The sequence below is a fragment of the Antechinus flavipes genome, chromosome 4 (genome assembly GCF_016432865.1).
Source record: "Antechinus flavipes isolate AdamAnt ecotype Samford, QLD, Australia chromosome 4, AdamAnt_v2, whole genome shotgun sequence".
NCBI lineage: Eukaryota > Metazoa > Chordata > Mammalia > Dasyuromorphia > Dasyuridae > Antechinus > Antechinus flavipes.
Genome location: NC_067401.1, coordinates 65,419,212 through 65,442,965, shown reverse-complemented (window position 1 = coordinate 65,442,965; position 23,754 = coordinate 65,419,212). Strand labels below are relative to the sequence as shown.

Below are 23,754 nucleotides of genomic sequence, written 5' to 3'. Positions count from 1 at the left end.
AAACTTCATTAAGGAAGTTCTCTTTAAGGAGAACTAGATCTTGAAAGAGGAAAAGAGTAGAGATAACAGGGGAATGATATGGACAAAGGTGGAAAAGAAAAACGTATTCTACTTTGAGGAAAGGGTTAGTTTCATTTTTGTCCTTGTGTCATCAGGATCTACACATAAGTGCCAGACATATCAGATGCTTAAATACTTGCTAAATTGAATTGGGATAACATATACTATATAAGCTGTCGTCTATCCATCTATCTGTCTCTCCACCCATCCCTCCATCCATCCATCCAAGCATCCATCTTTTCCTTCCTTCCTTCCTTCCTTCCTTCCTTCCTTTCTTCCTTCCTTCCTTCCTTCCTTCCTTCCTTCCTTCCTTCCTTCCTTCCTTCCTTCCTTCTTTCCTTCCTTCTTTCCTTCCTTCTTTCCTTCCTTTCTTATCTATCTATCTATCTATCTATCTATCTATCCATCCATCTACTTATCTATGATATAGAAGTCAATCACCCTATTGAAAAATTTGGGATTTTTTCTTTAAAAAACAAGAAAAACAAAACAAAAAACTCCTTTCATTACTAGCCTAAGGATATGATTGGCCTGTAGTGGCGAACTGCCACATCTCTTTGCTGATCAGCACATTATAATCTTGGGGTCTGTTATACCCCAATTTAGAACAGTTCCTTAACTTAAAACCTCTGTTTACTACAGGAAGGCAAGCTTGGAATGTGCAGATGCCTGTGATTTAGCCACTAGAGCAGTACAAGGGGTTAATACTGAGGAAGTTGGCTCTGGGTCAGCCTCTTTTTTTTTTTTTTTTTTTTCCTTTTCTTGGCTGTGCTCTGGGTTTCCCCGTTAAGGGATTTCCCTCCGCCTCTGCAGCAAGACCCTTTATAAAGAGCAGATTCTTTCTTCTATTGCTTGCCCAGCTGCATTCACTTTGGGAGCTGCAGACAGTCCCTGGGTTTCTTCAGGTAGCACAGAGAGCCGGCAGTTTGGACTTGCTGTTTCCTTTATCACAACATACAAAATGCGAGGGCAAAAACTCAGGACTTTCCTGGCCACGAACTTCCTTTGGATGGTATTTGTTGCATGTGAGTTTCTCCTTTTTATTTCTTTCTTCTGCATTTATTCATCTGAGCTGCTGGGTTGATTTCAGACTTCTTAGCAATCCTGTCAAAAATGGTGCTTGTTTTTTAAAGATAGAGGAAAACTTTGTCAAACTTAGATTTCAAACTGCTGTTGAATTTAACTGTGCATCAGTGGTCCAGCATAGAGAGATCCTTGAAAATAAACCGATGTAGAATCGAATTTCCTATGTAGAATGAATAGTTTTGGGTTTTGCCGTTAGTACTTCTTTGTTAGTTTCCCAAGTTGCCAATATATCAGAGGCCCAGAGAAAGAGTGGCCAAGTCTAAGCCTTAGTCATTGATCTTTTTTTAAGGAAGATGATTGCAAAATCTTCCTTGACAACATTATTCATTGTTTTTTTTGAACACCTAACTAGTAAGTTCAAATTAATGGGGCAGAATGGTTAATGTATTACATTTTGCTCAGGATTTTAGAAAGGATAAAAAATGAGAGAAATACTAAATCAGAAGTTGGTAATAAATTTTCTTTTCTCTTTTCAGCCGAAGATCTGACAATTGAGGTTGGCCCAAGCTTCAGTATCACCGCTCAGATTGGTGGTTCCACCAAGCTGACCTGCAATGTGACTGGCTGTGAGGCCCCTCTTTTCTCCTGGAGAGCCCAGATAGATAAACCTCTTGGGGGAAAGGTACAAAATCAGGGGACCAAGTCCATCCTGATCATGGATCCTGTTGGTTTTGAAAATGACAATTATTATCTATGCATAGCCTCATGTGGAAACAAGAAAGTGGAAAGAGGAATCCAGGTGAAGGTCTATTGTAAGTTAATTACTCTTTGAAAATGAATTACATTTTTTTCAGTGAAATTAGTTGGGGGAAAATTAATGTATGGCTATTCCAAAGGGAGCCAAATGTGAAATGGGGGAATAAATAGAGTACTTGTATTTTTAATGTTTAACCATGTGTTCCTTTTAAATTATTTTATTAAGCCAAAGAAGAAACTATTGATAGGAAGTTTCTTTGTCTTTCTGCAAAATCCTAATTTTTCAAGACTTGGCCAAGCCAAGTCAACCTTCTAAGTAATTCACATATTTATATATATTTTTTTCTCTAAAGTAGAATGTACACCCTTTTAATTCAGGGAATATTGAGATAGATACTGGAACTATGATTGTATTAATATGAAAGCTCCTTCTACCATTGTAGGTCAATGTCTCTACTCTGAAGCTTTTGACTATGAGATGTAATTTAGAGAGTTATTTGGAAGGTTGGCTTGGCTTGGCCATGGTCACATAATTAATATGTGTCAAAGACAAGACTTAAACCAAGGTTTCTTGCATTCATCTCTTATCAAAATCATTTACCAGATAATTCATTTACGGCAATAGTAGAACTGGACCTTCCCATTTACATTCCTTTAATTCACAATTTCTCCCGCTTCTCTTCCCTGCTTCCATGAATGGGTATAAAACTTAATCTAGAGGTTGTCCATACTCTTCCAGTTTCTGCTATTAATACAAAGGTTTTTCAAGATAATCACTTATATCTGGAAAAGTTCTCTTGCTATCAACTTGCTAATCAACTAACTCACCTTGACTCATTTATCTATTCAGTCCTGAAGCTCGGCCCCCTTTGTCTGTCTGTGGGAAATAAAAACTGGCCAGAAAATGGTGAGATGCTCATAAAGAGCAAAATCAGGGAAAATATCAATGTGGGGAGAGAACAATAAGAGATGAAAAATTAGGCTTTTGGAAAGTTTGTAAGCCTGGGTCAAAGTCAAAACTTAGCATGGGTGCCTCCTGGGAGATGATATACACTGCTTCTCCCTTGCAAATCCCTGAGATTGTTGAAACTGGATAGGCCTTTCATAGTCCAATCCTTAATTTCAGAGATGAGTAAACTAAGATCCGGAGAGGGAAAGGGGGGTTTGATTCAATTAAGTATATTCATATGTCACGTGTAGTTCAAGCGAAAGTGAAAGATTGAGCCCAAATGCAGGACAACTAATTACTATGAAAAACACAGCATTTCAATAGTGCTTCCTTTCGACTCCCCAGTGATGACAAGAACTAGAATGAAAGTGACCGCATGATTTTCCTGACTTAGTTTCTCTACCCTGCATGAGAAGAGATCATGTTTGCATCTTTCTGCTTAGTGAGAAACAGACTACAGCATAGTGGCTAGAAGTCTGTATTTAGAGTTAGCAAGTCATGAATTCAAATCCCATCTCACTGTGTAAACATAGATAAATCACTTGTCCAGGACCTGAGTTTTCCCATTTATAAAATGGGCATATTAATGCCAGTTGCACATGCTTCATAGTATTGCTGTGAGGTTCAAGTAGAAGATTAAATGCATGGTGGTTTTGCAAACTTTAAAGCACTTTATGTCAATTATTGTTATAGTTGTTCATCATTATCATTCCTCTGGGATTTTGCTAGTCTCATGCTCATTGTTGTGATTTAATAGCAGATGTCTCAATGTCCTTATTCAGTGAGTATATCCTTTTATTAGATTTATTATTATTAAATTTATTTTTAATGTATTTATTATTAAAATTTTGTTTCCTAGTTGAATGGAATAAATTCCCTTCTCACACTTACCTCAAAAAGTATCTAGCTCTCTTCAAAGCTCCCATAGGAAGCCTTTCTTGACAATTCTTCACTTTCATGGAATTACCTTGTGCTTATATGTATGTATTTTGTACTATGTATACATGCTGTCCCACTTTATGGAATGAAAACTCCTTGACAGTGGGTCTATTATGCTGTTTTTAATATTCCCCGAAATTGACACAAAGAAGGTGCTTCATAATGAAGCACTGATTAACTTGACTTGTTAATTGATTGAACGATCACTAGACTCTTTGATAGACTCTAAGAAAAATAATTGGAGTATCTATTTAAAATTTCTGAAAAATATAATTATTGGAAAAAAAAACAGGGTCTGGATAAAGATATGTGGGATATGTTTTAACTAATTTTATGCTACAATTCCTTTTCTAGAGTCCTAAAATGATGTACTGGGGTGTACTGGGGGCTTAAAGTTTATGTCAATGAGGCATAAGTTCTAGTCAGGTACCAAAAAATTTCCAGTCCTAGTCTGTCAATAGATTGCATATCTATTGTCTAAGGACCAGCCTAGCTAAGCTTGAAATCATCACGTAATCAATAGATAATGTCTTAAGCTCCTACTGTGTTTTAGGCACGGTGCTAAGCAGTATAGATACAAAAAAGAGACAAAAATCTTTGCCCTCAAGGAGCCTACAATATTATTAGCTATGAGGATGTTTTTATTTTGTTTCATTTTAGGACAGCACTTAATAAAACTATTTACTAAGACATAAAAAGGGAGAGGACTTGCATCAATAGGAGTCATCTTAGTGAAATGATTTGCTATTATGGCGTACATTAAAAATGGACATATTTAAATCATCCTATGTAAAAATCAGAAAAAAAACTCATTCATACTTAGGTTTATTTTGGTATTTGAAGCTTTCCTCAGAGATCCAGAGATTGAGATGAGTGGCCCCCTTATCGTTGGAATACCTGTCACTGTCACCTGCAAGATCCCAAAAGTATATCCCTCAGAACAAATGGAGATAACATTCTTGAAGAATGGCTCTGAACAAACTCCAGATGTGGAATCACATGATGCTATGGAGGATAATAAAGGGAATAATCTGGAGACCAAGAGTTTGAAGATGACCTTTACACCAACCATGGAAGACATGGGAAAATCCCTCACTTGTGAAGCCAAGTTAATTTTTCATGATATGGACTTGGAGTATAAAGAAAAGAGAACTACACAGATACTTCAGGTGAACAGTAAGTACATTCCAAAATAAATTTCAGACATGGCCATAGGTTTTATGGGATCTTCTGTCTCTATATTTAATTGGGGTCTATAAAGTCAAAGACAAGTTTGTTTAGTAATTGAAGTCTTTTTGCCAAATAATTTTTGAAGGGGTGCATTAGTCTGGATGAATTGTTGTAGCAATTCTCAACAGCTCACAATCTGTTCCCCATTATGAAGAAAAAGGAAGAGCTTGAAGGGAATTTTAGGGAAAACAATAGGGAAACCACTTCTCATGTGGAAAATGGTGTAGGAATAATGATGATGATGATGATGATGATGATGATGTCTTTTTCTTTTGGAGTAGACCTAAGATTCTATTAATTTAGGAAACTCCTTAGAATTTCTTTTATCAAAGCAGATTGGCAATGTATAGTCATAGAAAATTGCTTGTGATAACTGAGAAATTAGGTAACCTGTACAGAATCATACAGCTGATATGGGTCATAAGTTGTCCAGGAGTCTTCCTGGAAAAGCTCCGTTTTCATTGTTCCATATGATTTCTTCATAGTTATGTAACTCTTTTAAAAACATTGTTTCAGGACAAAGCAAACGGGATGGGAATAAGTATTTACATAAGCCTACTACATAACAGGCACTGTACAAAGTACTTTTTTACAAATATCATCTTGTGACAAAAATCTTATAATAAAATCAATATATACTGATAATAAATCAAATAAGAAACATTTATTAGGTACCTAATGTGTATCAGGCACTATGCTAAGTGTTGATGATACAAAAAAAAAAAAAGCCAAAAATAGTTCCTACTCTCAGGGACTCCAGAGTATAACACAAACAATTATGCACAAATAAGATAATAAAAATATAAGATAAGATAAAATCTTAAAAGGATGATATTAACATTAGAAGGGGAACCAGGAAAAAATTTCTTGTAGAAATTGAGATTTTAGTTAGGTCAGCTGGGAGCGGGGGTTGCAGAGGGAGAGCATTCCAAGAGTGGGAAACAGCTAAAAAAAATTCTGAAGTCTGGGAGATGGTGTTTTATTCAAGGAACAGCAAGAAGGCTAGTAACATTGGATCAGAATTTACACTTCTGGAAAACTTTAAGGTTTCTAAAGCATTTTCTTTATCACAACTCTTTAGTGTAGAGAACCCAAGTATTATCAACACCATTTCACAAATGAGGAAATTGAAATTTTGAAAATTTGATTTGTTCATAAAGTCAGTGAATATATAGCATATAGTATCAGAACCTAATTTTCCTGACTCTGTGATGGTTAGGTGGTGTAGTGACTCTCCGTCTGGAGTCAGGAAGATTGATCTTCCTGAATTCAAATCTGACTTCACATACTCACTAGCTGTCTGACCGTGGACAAGTCACTTAATCTTTTTTGCCTCAGTTTCCTCATCTGTAAAATGAGCTAGAGAAGGAAGTGGCAAATCACTCTAGCATCTCTCCAAAACAAACAAACAAACAAACAAACAAAATAGGATCATGAAGAATAAGATACATAAGAAATGACACTGAACAACTGAATAACACTTATTTTAGGCTTATTGAATGGGTTAAACCAATCAATATATGTACATAAACACAGTTTATATTTTAAAAAGAACGTTTCTAAAACTCTCAACTCACCACATGTTAGAAAAGGGATTTGCCTTTAATCCCCATTGTATTGACAACGATAGCTAATCTAATGGCTTTACCTTTTCCAGCTGTACCCTACAATGCAACCATCCTCATCACTCCTTCCAATTCTGTGCAAGAAAAAAATTCTGTGACAATGACTTGTTTCAGCGAGGGCCTGCCACCCCCACAGATCTTTTGGAGTAAGAAACAGGATGGAGAGGATTTATTGCCCCTTTCTGAGAATGCTACTCTCACCTTGGTGGATGTGAGGAAGGAAGACTCTGGAACTTATGTGTGTGAAGCGAAGAACCAGTTTGGGACAAGTAGAAAAGAGGTGGAAGTAATTGTAGGTGAGTCAAATGAGTTAATTTCCATTATGCAACTGGCTAATAAAGGTTAAACAATCATAGAACACAAACAAGTTTTTTTTTAATTCTAAGATTTACACCACTGCTAAATGAATACACCCCTTTGTATTTCAGGCTACAAAAGATCAGTTCCCAAAGAGCCCTTGCATGTATTGAGCTAATAAAAAGGCTGTGCCTAAATTGCCTGGTGGAATAACTTAGCTTTCTAATAAAACCTGTCCAATGTCAAAATTGAAGAAGAAGGAAGTTACTGGCTTTTAAGAGCTGTATCAACTTCTTCAGGCAATGAGACTAAAACGGAAGACCCCATGCTAGTAATTTATTACTTATCATAACAGTTGTCTGAAAAAAGTATATCCAGAGATTTAGTCTATATTATTACAACTCTAGGATTAAGAAGAGAAGAAAATGTCAATTGTGGGGAAAAAAATCTTTATGTTAGCTAACAATGAAAAGGGTTTTATATCCAAGTTATTGCAGGAAATTAAACAAATATATAGTATGAGCTATTCTTTAATGGATAAGTGGGCAAAGGCTATGAACAGTTATCAAAAGAAATGTAACTCTTAATAACTATAGAAAAGACTGCTACAAATCACTAATAATAAGAGAGAGAAAAAAACTCAGAAAATTGGCAAAAATGGAAATAGTCAATATTGGGAAGGCTACAGAAAATCAGTGGAATCATAAACTGGTCCCCATTTTGGAAAACAATTTGTAATTATGCTTTAAAAAGGTGACTAAAATGTCAATCCAGAGAGCTCACAGCTAGACATATATCACAACATGGTCAGACAGAAAACTCCCATCAACTGACAAAATATTTATTGTTGTGCTTTGTCTTATTACAAAAAAAGTAAATAAAGTAGATGAAGATTGAAGAATGAGTAAACAAATTGTTGTATATGAATATAATAGAATAATACGGTGCTATAAAAATAATAAATACAAATAAATTCAAGAAAACATGGGAAAACATATAAATTGGTACAGAATGTGGTAAGCAAAGAAAAATATACATAATGATTTCAGCAAAGTAAATGGAAAGAAAAATAAAATAAAAAGCTATTGTGTATATATGTATATATATATGTGTATATATACATATACATATTATAGTTGTGTAATTATAATGACCGCCTTTGACTCTGTGGTAGAGGAGAAAATGAATGTCCTTTTATCACAAAGAGGAGATAGAGGGGCAGTGACCTGTAGACATGGAAGATTGTATATATTATCAGACATAGTCAATGTTTTGTTTGGGTTTTGCTGAACAGTTGTGTTTATATATATGTTTGAAAATTTTTAAACCTTTGTTATAAGGAAAGTCTTGCTTTATATGGCAGTGGTAAAGATATATTTTGAAATTAATATGCTATAAATCCATAATTAATTAACTTTTAAAAGGTCATATAATCACAAGTTTCAACTTGAAAGAGACCTTAGAAGTCATCTAGTCCCTAGCTTCTTAAACTATGGTTCACAACCCCTTGTAGGTTCTTATAATTGAAATGGGGGTCATGAAAGATGATTTATTATCAGTAAATAGTTGATAACTATTTACTGATAATAAATCGTTGATTTGTACATCTATTTCACATACCTACATACCCAAGGTCATGTAAAAATTTCTCCAGTGAAAAGGGGTCATGAGTGAGAAAAGTTAAGAAATCCTGGTCTAGACAAACCCCCTCAATTTTACAGATGAGGCAATTAAGACTAATAATGGTTTTGCCAAAGTCACAGAAGCAGGAAGTGGGAGAACCAGGATTAATATATCATTACTTAACTGAATAATCTAAAAAGGCTCACAAGAAAAGAACAGGATCCATTTTTAAAATATCTACCTTTTTAGATCCACGTGTCTAATATCTAATAATTGGATTTCAAAATTGATTTGTAGTCATTATCTTGAAGACTTTTCCTTTTAAAGGTATAATCTAAAAGTACTTTATTGGAAAACAGAATGGTCTGGTGAAGGGAGTACTGGACTTGATTTCAAGAGACTGGCTCAGTTTCCACTTCTGATATTTATTAGATTTATCTTGGACAAATCATTTATCCACTAAGCCTTAGTTTCCTTATTTTTCAAATGTGAATAATAATATTGATACTACCTATCTTGCAGACTGTATGTGGAAAGCAAGTTACAAACCCTAAGGCACTATGGAAATGTGTTATTAACTTTGTGTATTGAGGTTATGTGAGATAAACTTTTTTTGTAAGATATTAGGATGTCCCGGTTAAGCATTTATAGTGTGCACCCTTACAGAAAAATTTGAATATTGAAATCGCCTTTTCTTTTTACAAGATTGAACCCTGGAAAGTGTAGAGTACTCGAACAGCTTATTTAATGAAGTTCTCCTTCTTCATCTGAAACAGTTTCTCAAACATGATGGGTTTTTGGTATCTTTTGTGGCATCTCATCCAATACCTTCAGAGCAGCAAAATTACTCTCAATTTCTTTACAGGCAACAGAAAGCACTGATTTAGAACTCCTTTCCTCCCAGAACACCTGCTATCTAAAGAAAGCCTGTTTACACATCAGGAATGATGCTAATTGCCAAAGTGCTTCCTTTCTGAAATTTGTTACTGGGCATGATCTGCTATGGGGTTGAGCCTTCAATCCTAGATTTAAATGTAAAGCAGATTCATTTGTCCATAAAGGAGCACTAACAGAGATTGATTGTGACTCAAAAGTTCAGCTTTTGATTTTCTTCCAATGTGATTTTTGTTTTAATTTTAATGTATGTGAAACAAATGCTAGAATTCTTAGGTCTGAGGCTCTCAAAAACATCCTTTATGATGTAAAATAAGTTCTTGTTGTCTTTTCAAATATGGCTAAGCTCATAAATTCTTCTCACAGATCTCATTTCATTTCCATATAGGATCAGGATAGGTTTAGTTGCCCCAGCAACCAGGGACAATGCTTTAATCATGTTGCTTTGCATCAAATCTTGGTCCTGGTGAAGATGACATTTCCCCACCCCCAACCCACTATTAAAAAAACAAAACAAAACAAAAACACAATTCTTGTCTCTGCTCATTGACTAGTTTTCTATCCCCTTAAACACTATTGTCCAAGTGAGGGCACTTGGGTCACATTGGGCTATTTTTAAAAAGTGGATCCTTTCCTTTTTGGAAAGTAAATTTTGTAAAAAACAATTTCTTCTTTTCTGGTGAGAAGTTAAAGGGTATATGATAAAATGAATGAAATGGAGTAGAATGGAAAAGCAAGAGAATCTTATCAAGTCTGATACAGGTTTATATATCTCACTTTCCTTCTCTTCTTTCAGAGATACCTCTTACAATGGAAATCTCTCCAGGACCAAAGATTGCTGCTCAGATTGGAGATTCTCTTGTATTGACCTGCACCACAATGGGTTGTGAGGCCCCCCTTTTCTCCTGGAAAACCTTAATAGATAGCCCCCTATTGGGGCAGGTGCACAGTGAAGGAAACCAATCTACCTTGATCATGAATCCCATTGGCCTTGACAATGAAAATTTTTATGTGTGTACAGCATCATGTGGGGACAAGAAAGTCAAAAAAGCTGTCCAAGTGAAACTTTACTGTAAGTAAGCCAGCTTTGTACATGATCTATTCTTCCACTAAGTCATCTAGCTGACATGCTATAGTGTTTCGAGAAAGTACCAGACTCAGAGTCAGAAAGGCATGAATTCAAACCCTAGGTCTGCTACTTACTGCTTTTATGATCTGGAAAAAGTCCATCAAGGAACATTTATTAAGCACCTACTATGTATAAGAATTTTGCTAAGCACTGGGAATATAAAGAAACACAAAGAACAGTCTCTTCTCTAAAGGATCTCTTTGTCTCAAAGGAGAAGATAATATCCAAACAACTATGTAAAATATAGATATGTATGGGATAAATTGAAAAGCCACATGATTTTTCTAGGCTACAGTTTCTTTTACAAAATGAGGCAGTTGGGCTAAATAATTTCAAAGATCCCTTCCAGCTCTAAATCTATTATTCTGAGTCCCATATAATATTTAATGTTGACTGTGACTCTAGGCAAGTTAATTAGCCTGAGTTTCAGTCTCTTCATCTGCAAAATGGGGATAATGCCTATATTGCTTGCCTCATAGAGTTGTTGAGGAAATCAAATGAAATAATGCCATAATACATTAATATGATTGATGATGATGAGAAAATGAACTTTTTGAGAGGAGACTATTTTGTCTTTTCTTTGTATCTCTTAGAGAAAGAGGGCATAGAGAAAAGAGTATGAAGTCAATAAGATCTGAGTTCAAATCCATCTTCAGATGTTGGTTAATTGTGTAGCCCTGAGCAAGTCACTTAACCACTGTTTGCCTCAGTTTCCTCAAGTAAAAATGGTGATAATAATATCTACCTCTTAGCACTGTTGAGAGAATCTAATGAAATAATATTTATAAAGAGCTTAGCACAGTGTCTTGACAAATCTCAAGGCACTGTGTAAAATATTAGTGATCATTATTTAAAAGGGATGTTCCAAAATTGAGAATTTTTCATTTTCAGTGGGATTGGTTGAAAAAAAATAAATCTGACTCCATAACTATGCAATGAGACAGAAGTGTTTGGAAAAGGAAATAAACAGGGCACATGATTCCTTAATGAGGAAACCATATGTGCCTGATGAAACTTTGTATTCAAGCATGTGGTAAAAATTACTGTTTACTGCCATACTGAGGAATTTTTGCTCCAGGCAATTCAGTTGATTTGTACCCAAAAAGCAAGCAGAAAAACCCTTACATAGTCTCCTGGCTTGTCCTAGGGTTAGACTACAGCTTGGCTCATAGAATGGGTGTCCATAGTCGATAGCCTATACTTTGGCACTCTCCTAGTTCCATCAATAATATTGGTTTGAACAGTTATAGCTTTCAGATCCCTTTCCATTTACTTAGCTTGTTGGCTGACCTTGGGAGAAGCTCCGTCAGACCACACTGCCAATGAATCTTGAATCAGTGCTTATCAACTCAAAAGGACAAGAACTACTACCTCAATAATACCTGTGGCTGTCTGTGAACAGCAGGACCTGGACAAAAGAGGAGGGGTTTGGGCTGAGAAATACAACCAAGATGTAGAGCTAAAAGACAGTTGAAAGTAGACAGATACAGAGCTTTTGGCTTGAGGCAGGGAGTCTTCTGTGTTGCTGCAGACAAGACTGGACTAGCATAGGTGTCCTGTGATGAATTCACTTCAGCAGTGAGATTGAGATCTTCCTTGAAATTCTTTACCTTTCTGATAGACCATCTCATTTCCTTGCTAAAGAATAGTATCAAGTAAACTGTTTAGGAACCCAAACCCAGCCAGCTGCAAAGTGAAATGTAGAATAGGCTTTGTTTCAATACCTTGGCTCAAAACGATGGTGGGAAATAATGGGTACAATTACCTACCTTATGATTTTCTTGACATGACTGTCCTGTCATTTTTCATTGAGCAGGACACAAAAGTACATATTGCAGGGACTTTCCATCAGAACTACTGACCAATCATTTCTTACCTCCTTAAGGCTGTATTCAGGAGGGAAGTGGATTATGTCTGGAAAGAATTTGAACTTCTCAAAAGAGGGTTAAGTTATATTGTATCATCATCGTAGAGCCAAGGATTTGCTGATGTCGGCACATTCCTAACCATAAATGAGAACCAGGAAAAGAAGTCTTTATTTCAGTAAGAAAATAGCTGGAAAGAACTCATTTTAGCTTCATTCTGGTTAGTGCAAAATAGACTGAGTTTTGTTCTGGGACAATGATAATAAGCTCCTCACTTTTGCTTTTATAATTGACTTAATGTAGAATCTATCCAAATATTGTTCCGATATTTTTGTCTTCTTTTTTGGTCTGGATATGATTTTTATCTGCATAGGAAACTGCATCTTTTCAGTATATATCTTGTATGCACTTAGTTTTTAACATGTATATTTCTTCTCTCATTAGAAATGAGATTTTTGAGGGAAGGTACTGTTTTGGCTTTTCTTTGTATCTTTGAGAGGTGATAGATGGTGCAGTGCATAGAGAGCTGAATTATGGAGTCAATGAGACCTGAGTACAAATCATCCTCAGATGTTTGCAAGCTTTGTGGCCTTAAGCAAGTCACTTAACTACTGCTTGTATCAATTTCCTCAATGATAAAATGGGAATAATAATTGTACCTACCTCCTGGGCTTGTTGAGAAGATTGAATGAGATAATATTTTTGAACAGTTCACCATAGTAGTGCTTGATAAATGCTTGTTGACTGTTCACCAACTAAAATCAGTGACAGTTCTTATAAGGGTAAATCGTATAAGGATAGTAACAAATGTCTAAGAACCTATGGGATATTAATGTAGCTTGGGGCTAGGAGAGTTTAGATGATTAACCTTGGATCATACAGTTAGTATGTGTCAGAAATGGAATTGGAACAAAAATCATAGTGATTCTGAGACTCAACTTCCCCCACTTCTCTCTCCCTCTCTCCCCCTTTGTCTTGAGTCTCCTCATCTCTCTCTCTTTAACCAATGAATCACTCAAATTGAAAAATCTAATCTAGTAATAACTTCCTTGTCTGAAAGGTCTACATAAAATTTCATTAAGATGTGTTAATTGGAGTGGAAATACTAATAGAAATATTTTAAGAAGTTGATGAATCCATCTTCACAAACTCTCCCTCTCATGGCTTTTCCTGACTTACTAATCACTGTTCATTGAACAGCTTTTCTGACGTTAATCAGGCTGGTCCTCAAACAGTAGAGACATGGTCTATCCAATAAGATGCAAGATAGGATTTGTCCCTGCCTTCCCTGCTGGACTGTCCAAAAGTCTGTATCATCTGTCACTTTATTATAAGAGCAGAGTAAAATTCTTTTAAAAGAAACAAGGGGTAACAAAATCTAAATAGTGAAACACAATATTTGCTTTAACCAATATTAATAATAGGTGTTTTAAAATATATTAACCAAGGCACTATCCATTCTAAAATAGGGTTTTATCATAATAAGATTATATCCTAAGACTAGATAATTAAGATTCATATTCTTGTATATGTATTTGTAATTATAATATATTGATTATAATTTTATAATTACAATGTATGGTAATGTAATTGTCATGTCAATAGGGAACAAAATCGACATTTAAAGGCTATTCTTGCTTAGAAACATTAGCTTGGTTATTCTCTGAAATTCTCCTATATAAACCAACAAAAATGTCACTCAAACCTGGGTTTATTTTGTTATTTGAAGCTTTCCCCAGAAATCCAGAGATTGAGATGAGTGGCCCTGTTGTCGTTGGAAGCCCTGTTACTGTCACGTGCAAGGTCCCAGAGGTATATCCCTCAGAGCGACTGAAGATGGCATTCTGGAAGGAAGACTCTCATCATCATGTGGAATTGCATAATATTAATGAGAATGTTGAAGAGAATAACCTGGAGACCAAGAGTTTGAAGATAACCTTTACGCCAACCATGGAAGACATGGGAAAATCCCTCACTTGTGAAGCCAAGTTACCTATTGATGAAATGGAGTTTGAGCCCAAAGAAAGGAGAACTATACAGATACTTCAAGTGAACAGTAAGTCCATTTCAGACAGGGCCACAGCCCTACTAAATATTACCTGGTGACATTGGACAGATAATAATATTTGACATGTGGCAAGGGGAGCCAGTGGAGAGGGAGCTGAAGTTAGAATGACCTGATTTTAAGTCTTGCCATTGGAAAAATAATGCTCTAGGAAATTCTCTGAAACCATATATTGTAGAGAAGATGCCAACCAGCATTGGTAGAGGGAATTTCCTCATGTAAACCACCAGATAAGATATCAGAAAACAAGGAAGAGTTACTGACTGGTTTGTACATCAGCTTTCTATTTTTATGACCATGGGCAATTAGGTGAAGCTGTCCAACATATAAATATGGGAAAGAGTAAGTTGTTTGGACTCTCCAGGCTCAAGTTCAAATCCTAATTCTAGTACTTAACACTTTTCTGGTGAGACTGTGCTCCCAGACTCATCCCCAGTTCTACTCAAGCTCCATGCAGCTGTCAGATCTCATATTCCTAGTCCCAAATCCCAAATCCCATGGGAAGTAACCTCATCCTCTCTCAGAATAAGAGGAAGATGCCCTGGCTGATCCTGTGGCATTATATTCTGGTCATCCCTGCTATATTTATAGACTTTTGTTAAGTCATTAACTTCTCCAGATTTCAGCTTCATCATTCATAAATTAAAGGGTTTTCTATGATTCTGAACTTTCACCTATATTTCTCCAACAAGGTCAGCTGTGTAATCCTTTGAACTTTAAATTAGCCCCAAAGAGGGGATTTTGGCAGGTTCGGGCTCATTCCTGGAATTTATGAGGGCCCACTGAATTTAGGAACTGGTGCAAAACAAATATAATGATACATTAAATTCGAGAAATATTTGTTGAAAAATCTAAAATATATTCAGAACTTTGCTAGCTGCTATAAGATACAAAACCTAATTAAGAAAGATGTGGACATTTTCCTCAAAGAAACCAGAATCTAGATGAAGATGAAACAAATCCCACTGTAATAAAAATATCTCAGATTACCAGGTATAACAAATGTCTGCATCATTACTTGCCTTGCCTCTAACTATTTAAACAAACAGTGAAAATTAGTATCTTGGCTGCTACTAATTCTTTTGTGCACTTTATTAAACTTATATTGAATTAACTGCTCTCTCATACTTGCTCGTTGTATTCTCTTTGCAGTTCCTCCCAAAGACACACGTCTTACAGCTTTCCCTTCAGACAGTGTCAAAGAAGGAGACTCAGTTACTATTTCCTGCACATCTGGGGATGTTCCAAAGTCTCAAATCATCCTGAGGAAGAAAACAGAGATGGAAGATAAAGAACTTGAGTCTGACACTTATGTCATACATGCCGCCCAGTTAGAGGATGCTGGAGTGTATGAATGTGAATCTAAAAATGAGGGTGGCTCAGAAGTTAAGAGCCTGACACTTGATGTTAAAGGTTAGTTCTTCAACTGTTGGTTTTTTAAAAAAAACATTTCCAGATTTTTCAAAAAGATGTTTTCTGTTAGAAATGAATGTGTGTAGAAGGAGGGGTTAGAATGGAAGCGCAATTCTGTTTCTTTTTGGTTACTTCATAAGATTTCCCAGAATAATAAAGCACATCTGTTATATCATATGGAGGCTTGCCAGAGAGTTGGAATAAATCATTAGTGAATAGGGGATTGCTATCCATTTATTTTTCCACTCTAAAGACTTGTATTGAATGCATACTTGGTCTCCAAGGGTCTTGCACTGGCCAAGTATTTGACCGGGACTAGTGGAGCTGTCAACTGGAAAAGTAAGAGGAGAGAGTTTTGATCCAAAAGACCTGTCTTCCTTGCTTCCAGAAGACAATACCTTTCTCTGAATACATAGTAACTTTTTCCAGAGTTATTGCTTTCATTATAATTATTGTGATCTATTATGGAGAGAATTCATAAACTATAGAAAGAATATCCCAGACTGTCAACATGTTCCTTCAAAGATCTTGGTCCCATCTTGGTCTGTTGATATTGTTCAACATTATTCTGATGGGAAGGAAAGAGACAACATGTGTCTGAAAAATAAGCAGACTACACAGAAAGAGCACTCATTAACCTTTTCATGTTTGAGCATTGTTTTTCCTGTAAGCTGGGGTTGTGGATTTTTCTTACATAGAATCCTAGATTTAGAACTTAAAGGATTGTTTATTTCAACTCCTTCATTTGACAGATGGGGAAACTGAGGTTCAGAAAGTTTAAATGATTTGTATTTGATCACATAGCAAATAGGATTTGACTATTCTTGACTTTAAGACTAGCCTTGTTTCCTCTGTCTCTGTCAGTTTTCTCTCCTACTGGCATCAAAAAAGAGCAAATGAATTATTAAGTCAATCTCTCTTCAGCATGTGGGGTGATACAAAATCCCATTTCATGAAGCGAATGGTATTTTAAATTTACTTAAAGAGGAATCTCATGTAACTTTCTATAGAGCAGGTCACTCGAAGGAAGAATTAGAAGAAATATAGTTCACTGCATTGTAATCTGCTTTCAGAGCCCTAATTAGGATTTATAATAAACAGTGCTTCTATTTACTCTTGCAGCTTGGCCAAAAATTGCCTTTCCTTTTTGCCTAAAAATCTTACCCTTGTATGAGTCATTATAATTCTCTGAGTTTCCTCATAAGCAACACGGGGATAAAAATGTTTTTTTTCCCCCTTGGAGGGATAACTAATTGGTAGAGTGGATAGAGCTCTGACCTTGAGAGTCAGAAAAATGAGTTCAAATCCAATCCTTGTGACCCTGGGCAAATAATCTTAAACTGTTTTTGCCTTAGTTTTCTCATCTGTAAAATGGGGAGAGTAACCTACCTCTCAGAGCTGTGTCTGGAGTATCAAAGGACATAATATTCATTAAATGCTTTGCAAATCTTAAAGTGATTGGTAAATGCTAGCTTTTATTTTAAAAAAAATGCTATTTTACAGATTAGTTGTGAATAAAGCACACAATTAACTATAAAGCATGGTCTAAATATAATCTCATTTCTTTTTAAAATAATTAAAAAAGTTTTTTTAAAATTACAAACATTTCTAAATTACTCTTTTCCCCCTCAGTTCTCTTGTAAAAAAGGAAAAAAAAATACTCCAAATCAACAGTCAGGAGCAGCCAGGTGGTATAGTGAATAGAGTATTAGGCCTGGAGTCAGGAAGATTCATCTTTCTAATTCAAATATGGCCTCAGACACTTACTAGCTGTATGACCCTGAGCAAGTCACTTAATCCTGTTTACTTCAATTTCTTTATCTGTAAAATGAATTGAGAAGGAAATGGCAAATCACTCTAGTGTCACTGCCAGCAAAATCCTGAGAGAAATGGCTTGGGGAGATAGTTTCCCTTTTTTCTGTTGTCCTCATTTAAAAAACTCATTCTCTGAAGATTAAACTGACTTTCTCTTCTACCCAACTTCAGCCACTCTTACAAGAAATCTAGGGTCTAAGGTGAATTCTACTAAGTGAAGCTTGGGTAAGGATAGGTCCTTTGTCTAGAAGCACAAGGTTGGGTTAGTATGGATATGTGAATAGTCTCTCCATCCAAGAGTGACATGATGTCAGTCTCATCCCTTCATTGGAATAATTTCACTTCTCTTTGTAAAATCCATCTCTCATTAATTGTTAGCCAATCAGAGTTGTTTGCTATCTCATGGAACACCTCTCATCCAAAGGCATGTAAACCTCAAGAAATGGTCACACCTCTTTGACCACTGAGAGGATAATGAGTCTTTTTTGTCAATCATTGACTGGATGTGATTGATAAAATTGATTCTAATTTACTTAAAAACTTGGTCTCTCAAAATTATTTTTATTTTCTATAACCTCAAATAGGATTACAAAGAATCAGACAGGACAGAAATGACTGAGCAACAGCATTATAGTTACTGCATCTGAAAATGCCTGCAACATTTTATACCTGTAATCTCCTACTCTAACCATGTTATGTATACATACATACGTACACATGTATGTATGTACTAGATATATACTACTATGTAAATATATATATATTCTACATTCAAATCCTGACTTTACTACTTATTTGGATATGAACAAGTTATTAAATTCCCCATGGTTTTGGCTTACTGTACTAAAATGACTGGTCAGACAAAATGACTTCTAAGACTGTTTCTACCTCTAAGAAAAATTAATTAAAAATAAATGTCAGTCATGATGAAACTTTGGTAGTAGTAGCTGTCTCTAGTATTTGGAAATTATGATTATCAACCTATTTTTTCTAATGAAACAAAATTAAATTTAGGCTCAGAAAAGAGAGAAAAAAATCTAATATAAACTTGACAATTTCTATGGACTTGTAGCCAACCTTACTTCATGTTTTCTGTCTTCACAGTACCTCCTCGAAACACAACAATATCCATCCATCCATCTAGAACTGTTCTTGAAGGGGAAAATGTCACCATTACATGTAAAACTGTTAGTCATCCTCCTGCAGTGATTGTCCTCAAAAAAATTGATGTGGACAATGAAGTGACTATGTGTTCAAAGAATGGAACATTTACCTTATATCATGTCACTCCTGATGACACAGGGGTGTATATAATCAATGTTTCCAATGAAGTCGGAAATGATTCTGGACAGATTGAGATCTCAGTTATGGGTAGGAGGATATTCCTTGATTCCTTACTATGTTTTCTTTTTTCCTCAATGCCCTGGCCATTTTAACTCCATAGAGTCTCCAGTAAATCGAGACTTACAATTTTTCTTTTGCTTTCTATAGTTAATATTTCTCACTTAAAGACGAGACCTAGTACTTACTACTTTTAGGTTATCTTTCTTTCTTATGTTGTCTTCTTTTCTAATTGCTTTATCCAATTAAAATACTTATTAGGTTTGTCATTCTTAAATGAGGTATTCTTGATTAGCTGAGTAATTCAGGCCCCAAACTTAATTTGGCTTAAAATAGTTGAATTTGGATGATGCAAATAGCTTAGGCAAAGTCATTTGTGTCTCTTATATTGCTTGAATCATGTAAATAACTTGCATGTTTGCCAGCTTAATTTAATTGGCTATATGGTCTATGACAGAGGATTGGACATATTAGAAAATGGATATTCATAAGCTTTCAAACTTTCTTTTGCTTGCCAAATTGATAGACCGTGACATTATACAGTCATTCTGGTGCTAGACGTAATTGCTCATTTAGAATATAGTTATGGGATATGGGTCCGTGTCCTTGAGAGGAAAATGAAAAGAGGATAAAAAAATAATGATTAACTTCCCATGTCTGATGAGTATCATGTTGCTTGTCTTCTCAGTGGGTGGGGAAAAGATTGGAGGGAAGGAGAAAATTTGGAACTAAAAATTACAAAAAGAAAAAGGAATTTTTAAAAAGAGATTTTAAAAAGAATGATATTTGGCAAATTCCAAAAAAGCTTAGTGGAAGAAGAAAGTTCTTACCTTTCATGCTGTCAACATTGGTAACAAATCATAGTGAAAGGTGTGATATCGGTATTTGATCTAGACTAGCAAAAAGACAAATGGAGAATCAAGACAGTTTTACAGTGTGATACAGCATGAGATTTTTGCTTCACTTACTTGAATAATTAACTCAGTTCACTTTGCTGGTGTGGCTACTGGTTAGTATGTATATAGCTTTCCTTTTGATGGTTTACCCCATTTGTGAAGAATTTAATCTTAAAAGAATTTGAATTCACACAAGGAAGATAAATCCTATGTGTTGAGGAGCCCCTTGACTAATTTAAGGATAAAAAGTAAATAGGTTCAAATGGACCATAGATGTCTTTAGATATTTTTATAATATTAGCTTATCTATCATCAGTTGATCTTTAAGATTATATGAGAGACCAAGTGATTAATTACAAAAAGTTGGCTAGAGATAGTGTGTATTTAAAAGCAAATTAATCTGGAATATTAAAAACAGCCAATAACTACAATAATGGATTTGAAGTCAAAGGAGAGGAAGCTGAATTTAAATCACAATATTACCTGGATAATTTTAATAAAGAATTATAAAGTTAGAGTTAGAGAAGATCTTTGAGGCCTTAAGTATTGCTCCCTTATTTTATATATGAGTAAACTGAGGCAGGCAAAGATTAAGTGTCTTATCCAGAATTATAGTATCTAAGACAGAATTTGAAAAGTGTTCTATCCACTCTGCCACTACCTTGAACAAATCATTTTACCATTCTGGGTCTCAGTTTACTCATCAGTAAAATGATAGGGCTGTAATAAGAACTAGTACTTTAATGTTTGCAAAGCACTTTACAAAGACTAACTCCTTTTATCCTTGCAACAATCCTGAGAGACAGGCACTATTAATATTTCCATTTTATAGGTGAGGCAGACAGGGATTAAATTACTTTTCCTGAGTCACAAAGCTAATAAGTATCTGGGGGTAAATTTGAACTCAAATATTCTTTACTGCAGATTTTGTGAACTGTCTTCTGCACCATCTAGATACCTCTGTATCTATTATTATACTGTATTATAGGGTATATTAGTATAATACTTTGTATTATACTAAAAGATCACTCACTTCCTTTCTAGTTTTAATTCTATGACAATAAGATTTCTTCATTGAATAGAATTTTTCATATGGAAAACCCATCTTCAGAGGCAGATCAATCATTCATTGGCAAATTAATTGTTTTAGAGGGGTGCCTAGGTAACACAGAAAGTTTATGTGATTTGCTCAGGACCACAAAATAATTATGAGTTAGAAACTTAACCCTAAATCTAGCCCTCTATATCATTTTCCACACCATATTTATTTGCATCTTGTGCTAGAGTAACTTAAAATAGAAGACAAAATATAAAGTAACATAAAGGCAACATGTAGGTGATGGCAAAAGAAAACCAGTTTACTTCTAAAAGAGACAGTATAAATACTGAAATATTGTATATGTCTCAGAGAGAAGGCATAACTCCAAAACACTGCTTTTATAGAGCTCTGCTGAGCTGTGTGGACTGACTTTCTGCATTTCTGATTATATTTCTCAGTTCATGATGATTGAGTCCTAGTGCTTCAGTAAATATGTGGTCTCAAAAATAAAAACAAATACAGAAGACATACTCTGTGTTCCCATCTCACTCCCTCCATTTGTGTTCTAAGAAGATTCCACCATCAATCCCATCATACAATGGAATCTCCTAAGTTCATGAAAGCATACTTATATTGTCCTTGTCCTAACAGTCACCAATGTTACACAAATAGATGCTGCTAAAACCAAGCAGAAATTTCATTCAGTACTCTGAATCCTTCAGTCTATAATGCTGCATTCATATTAATTGTTTGGTGAATTGTGGAAAGTGTGAGATTCAGGGCAAAATGGTCTAGATCAGAGTTCTTTACTTGGGGTCTATGAAAAGATATTCAGTTTGTCCACAAACTGGGTGAGAAAAAAATTGTGTCTTTATTTTAATCAATACCCTGAAACTTAGCATTTCCTTCAATTATGAATTTTTAAAAAAGAAATTATTCAGAGAAGGGTCCATAACACTCTACTAAAAAAAAAAAGTACTCAAAGGAATCTATGATATACAAAAAGAGGTTAAGAACTTTTCCCTTTATTCCATAGTGGGAAACTATCCATGCTTTTACAGTAAATGGCATCCCTATACTACCATGTCTAAAGTTTTTTTAAAAATTATTATTTTTGATACTATCACTTTTACAACCAATGTAAATTTATTTTCTTTCTTTTTCAGGAATCCCTAAATATTTTTCTCCTCAACTTCTTGCACTATACTGCTTATCTTCCTTGATAATCCCAGCTACTGGAATGGTCATCTATTTTGCGAGAAAAGCCAATCACAAAGGTTCTTACAGCCTGGTAGATGCCCTGAAATCAAAAGTGTAGCTGTCTGTTCAACCATAGACATTATTTATCAGGCAACTCTTGATTACTACTCATCATTCTGTCAGGAAAACAACATGCTGTGACTTCAGAATCTCCCTCCTGCACGTGGTGAACACATGAAGAGAACATCTGTCTTTTCTATTTCTTCTCACAGGCAGGAAGCCAAAGGGAAAATTGATACCTGTGAAGTAGTTTTTCACTGGTCTATTGAAGTATAATTATTGGAGTGGTTCTTTGCTATGTATATAGAGTAGCATTTTCTGTACATATGTAAAATAAATATTCCTGTTCAACTGAAAATTAGAATAACATCACCATCTATCAAAATCTCTTCCTAAGAAGATTATAAATTTGAATATATTTTAAGGAATAATTTATACCAGTGTCTCTTGATAGTTTGACAGATATTCTATTTTTTAGAAATTTTTGATACATTTTATTTTGTATTAGCAAGATGCAATCTTAATAAAATCTCCTGAAAACAATTCATCTTTTGTAAAGATGGCAAGGTTTCAGACATGGTATCATGGATCAAGAGCTGGCACTTAAGTCAAAACTTCTTGACTTGGATATATGCTGATATATCTGACTGATAATGCTGGTTTTGTGACCATGGGCACATTACTTTACCTCTCCATGCCCTGGGGAATTTTCTAAGACTATAAGCTCCACATGAATGACTGGACTGAATTTGTGGAGATATTTGCAGCCCAGATGTTCCTCAAACTGATGAAATCACAAGTCTGGACTCCACTCCTCAAAAAAAGAACCTAATAGTGAGTACATTAAGAGGGTTGTAAGTTTTATTTCAGGTACAAATAACTATCATAAAAGTGGCCAATGGTAGCATTTCTCTTCTGTGGTTTCAAGAGTTGCTAGTAAAAAAAATGTATTTCCAGTCCTTTACAAACTAGAGAGAAAACTGCCACCAAAAGACCAATGATATTAAATGTGCCATAGTTAGTGTTCAATTCACTATGGTGGTGAACTGGCCTATTTACTCTATGCGGTACTGGTGTAATTATGGAAAAAATTTATTGAGTGTGACCTTTCTGTCAAGTTCCGAAGACTTTTTCTGTTATCTTCATTTGGCTTCATTCTGTAAAGTTTCTTTGTACAGTAAAAAGATAAATTCTAAAAGTGGTAAATGTGTTATTCTTTCCTACAAATAATTCATGTAGATGTTATGTCTTTAGAGAATGAGTTTAAAGATAAAATTCATAAGGCAAAAGGAAGTTGGATTCATAAGTTAAGAAGAAAAAATGGCTAAAGATGAATAAGTTTCAGTTATTTTTAAGATATACACAATTTGGTAAAGAAGACCTTCACTAGTGACTGGTCATAAAGAAAAAAGGCTTATGCTCTATATTTTGTTGCAGAAAAATCTTTTGCAGATGTGTGCCTATTCCCTTTTCCAAAGGGTACTCTGATGCATAGAAAGTCCATTTTGTTAAAAATTTGTGTCTAGAAGCGG

General features: G+C 35.0%; 1 protein-coding gene across 2 annotated transcripts; it reads left to right on the top strand.

Moving 5' to 3' along the window:
- Positions 1 to 465: 465 nt before the first annotated feature.
- Positions 466 to 23,420, top strand: VCAM1 (vascular cell adhesion molecule 1). 2 transcript variants are annotated; one of them, XM_051993235.1, is made up of 9 exons: positions 466 to 1,085; positions 1,623 to 1,898; positions 4,574 to 4,906; positions 6,618 to 6,881; positions 10,196 to 10,471; positions 14,123 to 14,449; positions 15,611 to 15,871; positions 18,791 to 19,057; positions 22,129 to 23,420. In XM_051993235.1, exons 1-9 carry the CDS (start codon positions 1,022 to 1,024, stop codon positions 22,278 to 22,280), a joined length of 2,220 nt encoding a protein of 739 aa, XP_051849195.1. In that variant the 5' UTR covers positions 466 to 1,021; the 3' UTR covers positions 22,281 to 23,420. The 2 variants fall into 2 exon arrangements, with proteins under 2 accessions (XP_051849195.1, XP_051849197.1); XM_051993237.1 differs by lacking the exon at positions 18,791 to 19,057.
- Positions 23,421 to 23,754: the final 334 nt, after the last annotated feature.